Source organism: Microplitis mediator, chromosome 9 (genome assembly GCF_029852145.1).
Source record: "Microplitis mediator isolate UGA2020A chromosome 9, iyMicMedi2.1, whole genome shotgun sequence".
NCBI lineage: Eukaryota > Metazoa > Arthropoda > Insecta > Hymenoptera > Braconidae > Microplitis > Microplitis mediator.
Genome location: NC_079977.1, coordinates 19,135,732 through 19,142,134, shown reverse-complemented (window position 1 = coordinate 19,142,134; position 6,403 = coordinate 19,135,732). Strand labels below are relative to the sequence as shown.

The following is a 6,403-nucleotide window of genomic DNA, read 5'->3' as shown; positions in this document are numbered from 1 at the left end:
ATTTATTTGGTGGGACTTATAGATTGTTCAAACCTGCCCCAGGCTTGTTCCGAGATGCCCCACCTTTGAACAAAATTCTTTTATCTCAAATTAACAATCTATCGATTAAGACGTAAAAGATATTACATATTTTATCACATTAAAAGTAATAAATAAATAAGATGAAAGTATTCAAAGGTGCCTTTTTCTTTCCTACTATATCTCATTCATAAATTATTACTTATAGAATTTTACTTTTTCATTGTTTTTGGCGCACTGATTAATCCCACTTCCATTTTTTTCCTGTGCACAAATCATCCATACTGTCAATGCAGCTAAATATATATGCAAAGTGTAGAATAAATGTTGCATTGACATTGTATACCAATTTTATCCAGTATGATTGGTGAAATAAAACCAATCAAGCTTTAAAGAATTAATTATTTCCACACTAAAACCACTGCTACAAGGGTCACGTACTTTAGACAGAAGAGAATTATTTTTTACTAGTTGATTGCTTTCAGTGATTTGAGGTTTAATTAGTTCAATGTCACAAAGTCTAATGACTTCCCACATAGAAATATTACTGTGCTTCAAGGTATACTTAAAAACTGATAATTAAAAATTGATAAATAATAGACCTACCATAGACTTTTTTAATAACTACGTATTAAAACCAATAATATAAAAATTAATTATTTCAAAGTTTTACATGATAAGAAATAAATTTTAGGTTTTTTTGTTATAGTAGTTGCGAGTATTTTAAAATTTCACACGCCTATACTAATTCAGATGTCAGAAAGTTGAAATATTCGGTGTTTCTAGAATCTGCAGCTCAAAATAGACTGTCATATATTCATTTCGAATTTGCGAATAACAAAAAAAATTTTTTTATAGATTTCTCCGGAACGAGTTGAATGATCGACTTCAAAATCAAATCAGCCGTAGAACTTAATAATATGCGTCACTTGCCGCCTCAACCATCTCATTCGGTCAATTCGCTCGAGAGATATCATTGAAGAAATAAATGGTAAAAAACGTTTTTTTTTTCGAAAACAATAGCACACAAAAGTATCTTCGAGCTCGAAAACATCGAGAAGTTTTGGAGCTGGCCCACAGGGTCAACTGATAGACAGATTTTTTCGAAATACTTAACTTTCTGTTACGAAAATCGGCGATTTTCGATGAATTCGGGGAATTTTTATTTTCACCCCGAATTTCAAAAATTGTGTTTCTGTTAGATGTTGACGTTTTTAGGTCCTAGGAAACTACATGACTATTTTCAAAATGATGTCTAACATTCTGTACACACTGAAAAAAAAGTGGTAATACTTCCCATCTCAAAAAAATACCTATTTCTATCTTTACAGTTTAATGATTCTCATTCTTTTATGGTAATTTTTCCTGTCGCAGATGGCAAGCATTCTTATCCTAAATGATACTCATTACTATCTCAGAAGGCAAAATTTAAAAATTTTTCAGATATAGAAAATAGTACTGTAAGAAAGATACACATTTATATTTCACTTCCCGGGAAAAAATGATCAGATCTGATCAGACATGAACAGGCATGAGTCTTCAGGCCTGATCAGACATGAAAAATGACCATGCCTGACCAGGCCTGATCAGGCATGTTCAGGTCTGATCAGGTATGTTCATGTCTGTTCATGCCCATCCGGGTAAAAAAATTATATATAAAAAATGGCCCTATATAATTATATATAATTATGTATAACTATATTCAATTATACATGTATATAATTATTGCTATAAAAATAAAAAAAATAAAAAATTCGGGCGTGTGCAGGATTTGAACCGTGGACCTTGCGCTCGAAAGTGTAACTCGCTACCCACTGACCTAAGAGATTTAGTTGAAAAGTAAGTTTCGTATGAACTTCAAGTAATAAAAATCTTATACGTGATAGATTCTTGGTCAACAAAATTTTAGATCTATGAGCAGACATGAACAGCCATGAACAGACATGAACATATATGACCAGGCATGAACAGGCATGGACAGGTATGATCAGGCCTGAGCGTATTTAACGCTTCAGACACGACCAGGCATGGACAGGTATGATCAGGCATGAGCGTATTTAACGCTTCAGACATGACCAGGCATGAACAGGTATGAACAGGCATGATCAGGCCTGAGTGTATTCAACGCTTCAGACATGGACAGACATGAACAGGTATGAACAGGCATGATCAGGCCTGAGTGTATTCAACGCTTCAGACATGGACAGACATGAACAGGCATGGACAGGTATGATCAGGCCTGATCATGTCTAATTTCAGGCCTAATCATACATGAGCAGGCATGATCAGGTCTAATTTCAGGCCTGATCATACATGAACAGGCATGGTCAGGTCTGATCATTTTTTCCCGGGTTGCTAGTAGATAGAACCAAATATTTATTTAACAATTAAACATTATTAAACTTTACAGCTGATCGTATAATATGAACAGTTAATAATAATAACGTAATAAGGGAAAGGGTGAGTATAGCTAGATGACGTCACGTTGGGTCCTCTCGGAGGGCTCTGTCGGAATGCCTCTTCTTCGTCCGCCTCAATGTCCATCTTGCCCTTCTCTAGTGAAGGTGAACCTTCACAGGCTGGGGGTAGCTCCTGACGTCAGAGGCTGCAGGCCTCAAGATGCCTACCGAGCGAACGGCTCAGTATTCAGGAAAGAGTAGCTTACATTACTGTTTAGATGGTAACTATTACTATCGGCAATAGTAATTATTACTATAAGCGAAATGAATAGTTAAATTCGAAGCATGATAACGATTATCACATACAGATAGTAAGCATTCCTTTTTGCAAGATGGTCAAGTTCGAATTTTTTTCAACGTGTATGTACGTGTGAGTGTATGTGTGTGTAATCATTCTACTATTTTTAATAAATTAATTGATTTAGATGGTTCTTTCTTAAAATATAAAAAAAAATTTTTCTGATTTTTTTGAAACTTTTTGAGAAACGACTTGATGAATCGATTCCAAAATCTAATCAGCATAAGAATTTGATAAAACGCGTCGATAACAATTTTCAATTGATTCTAAAATTCTAAAAATAACGTTTTTCATGGAAACTTTACAATCGAATGTACTGAACGGTTAAAAAAATATACCAGGTCTTCACCTTTACGGTCTTTTTCGATTGCTGCACAATTTATTGTAATCGGTTTGTTATTTTAGAATCTATCGTCAGAAAAACATTACAGAAATTATTGTTCTCTGATGTTTTATCAAATATTTCATATTTTAAGGTTATGGTCTAACTCAAAACTACTTTCACTCTGTACCGTGATGACTGTCATTTAGTTCTTATCATAATTTTTGTACAATTTGATTGACCCTTATTTTTGTTTTTAATTTTCTTACAGGAATTGTTAATGAACTCGAAATATTGTTGACCACGAAAAAAAACATACGGTGTCTTGTTTGCTATGATTGAATTTTATACAAAATACTTATCTTAAATGATTTTGTTTTCCAGGCATCTGTATCATGCAGATCTCTGTTTTCTTTGATTATAAATAACCAATCTTATAATAGTCATTTTTTTGACTAAAAAAAAATTTTTCAAACGTTTTATGGAAGTGATCTATTTCTGTGGCAACTAATAGTTTTATTCAATAACTTCAAATATAAGTCAATAAAAAGGATCGACTGTATCAGAATTCGCTAATCCACTATTTCTTTAGCGATCCCATTTTGCCTACCTGTCACCTATTTTTCCGCTGTCTTCAAGCGGAATCAGATAGTAATCAGGTATTCGGAAAAGGGTGACTAATATTTCATAAATTTTTTATTAAAGGATTAAGAAGAAAAACTCTTTATGATGATATTTAATTTTATTGAGTGTTACAATGTTCTATTGTAAATGATAGAACACCTAATCTACAGAAACAAAGTTGAAAATGGTTCATAGGATCCACTGTTACTCAGATTTTCTTTTAGTTAACTGGCATGCATAGATTATTAGCGACAGCGATGAAATTTGGTTTGCATTGACATCGGAAATTATTGCAAACAGAGTACATAACCATGCATTGATCATCTTTCCAACAATATCCGTTTAAAATTGGCAGACATGTTGAAGTTTTGGTTGCTATATTATTTAATGCACAAATACATTTTCCTTCAAGTGAACAGGCTGAATGCCATGAATCACTGCATTCCGAGACATCAGTACAAGAACTAACCAAGTGAGCTGTAAAGACCAATTCATAAATCACAGTATATTGTATAAAAAGAGATGGAATAAGGCGATTTCAGGCTAGGGTGAAGATTGCTGCCCGAATTGTAGACGAGAGCTTACATCACCCGCAGTCTGAAATCATGTTTCATCCTGAGTCACGCACTATATTTTTCATGATTGCCTGCATCGGAACTGCAAGATTCGGTGTCAGCAGCCAGTAAGAAACAAGTTAATTTCAAGCCGACGATGCGGAGAACTGTTAGAGAATGAAAAATCTGTGACTTACTGTCACTTACTAGATAGTAAATAAGACAAAAATATTATTTTCACTCATTTTTAGTAATTTTATATGGTTAATTAAACGTGTTACTTGAAAAATGGAATGAGTAAACTGAAGTGACAAACAAACAAATGAGAGTAATCAGGTTGCAAATAAACACGAATGTTTCTGCCTACTGTTTGTGAATTACAAATTCGCTAGTAATTGATTGCAGCATCGGCTATGAACTAGCTTGGTTCGATCGGCTGTAGAGACACTCAAATTTGAAGTTTCGATGCTGGTATCATGAAAATAAATTTAATTGCTGGATTTCCTAATAAACTTCATGATTTCTCCAATTAACCATGATTAAATTGTACTTACTTTCAACACATTTGTCAACGGATACTCCTGTGTAATTACTTTTACATTGACATTGATTATCAGTACAACGGAATGAATCAGAATAACAGTCGTTATCATTTAAACAAAATCCACTTAAAGTTGGTAGACAACGAATTTCATAAACTGCAAAGTAATTCATACCACATGTGCATATATTTTCTGCTGAACATCTTGAATTTTTAATTTTTTCACAATCCGTATCCACCGAACACACTTTTCCTAACGAAACTGAATAAAGTATTAAATGAGTATTATAAAATGAAATACCATGAACAATATTTTACTACATTTTTGAAAATCAGGAGGTGGATCAAAGTCAATTTTTACGGTGAACCTGTCTGAATTTTCAGACGTAGAATTCAAAGAAAATGAATCTGAGTACCGGTTGACCCTGCAAAAGCCAGCCACAAAACTTTCCGCTGTTTTCGAGCTCCTTCAGCTCGAAACTAATTTCGTTAAAGTACATATTCGAGGTGGAAGAGCTCGAAAACAGCGGAAAAAGAGAAAGTGAAATAGAAGTAAAAACAAACGGATAAACAAGTATCTGTCTTTCTCTCTCATAAGCGCACCTGCACTGCGATGGAAAGTTTACTAGGTAAAGTCCTCGAAGGCAAAGCTTCACATAAGACTATTTCGATATCTTTCTTAATATTTCGTACTGGAGCCTTAAGTAAAATTTTAATGTCTCAACCAAGTTAACTTAAAAATTCTCCCATAGACTTAAATTTTATTATACTAACACTTAATTTAATGATGATAACATCCAAGAGTAATTTCGTGCTCAAAAAGCTCGAAAATGCATTTACAACAATGTATTCGAGCTTCTTGGACTCGAAAACAGCGGAAAGTATTGGGGCTGGCCAGCGAGGACAACTGTTGCCCAGACGTTTTTTCAAATTTATGATTTTTTTAGCGAGAAGTTGATAATATCTAAGATGATTTTTAATTTTTTTCAGTATATCTTGATCTGTACTTATTATTCCAACAGTTATAGTAGCTTGTGATCAAAATTAATGTTACTTCACTTGTATACTTAGAATTCAAAATTAGAACTTATACTCACTGGATTCACACTCATACTTAGAATTCGGCAAATAATCGAATTCACATTGACATCTATTTGATAGACAAACTGAATTCTTGACGTAGCAATCCTTGTCCCTTACACAATAACCATCCAAAACTGGTGCGCATTCTATGCTCGACAATGCAATATGATTAGCTTTACAAACACATTTTCGACTAGAACACTCTTGTCCCCTACCTGGGCAATCGTGATTTGTATTGCAAACTTGAGTAGGTCTTACTGTCAAAAAAATAGATGATTCATAAAAATAATCATCTCTCATAACTTAAATATACATGAACATGAGCAGAGAAGTTTAAATTCAGATATTTCAACATTTAAATCTAATACTAACTTGGTATGCACTCAGCATTTGACTGCTTGACAAAACCAATATCGCATTGACATTTATTATTAATACAAATAGAATTCTCAATAGTACACGGTTTACTCTTTGTACAGAATTGACCTAGAGGCTCCACACATT

At 33.5% G+C, this 6,403-nt stretch overlaps 1 protein-coding gene across 1 annotated transcript; it reads right to left on the bottom strand.

Moving 5' to 3' along the window:
• Nucleotides 1–3,882: 3,882 nt before the first annotated feature.
• On the bottom strand, nt 3,883–6,134 carry LOC130675068 (cysteine-rich with EGF-like domain protein 2-B). The gene is made up of 3 exons (XM_057480532.1): nt 5,914–6,134; nt 4,830–5,078; nt 3,883–4,198 (listed from the first exon to the last, which is right to left on the bottom strand). Exons 2-3 carry the CDS (start codon nt 4,987–4,989, stop codon nt 3,942–3,944), a joined length of 417 nt encoding a protein of 138 aa, XP_057336515.1. The 5' UTR covers nt 4,990–5,078; nt 5,914–6,134; the 3' UTR covers nt 3,883–3,941.
• Between the last annotated feature and the right edge of the window lie 269 nt (nt 6,135–6,403).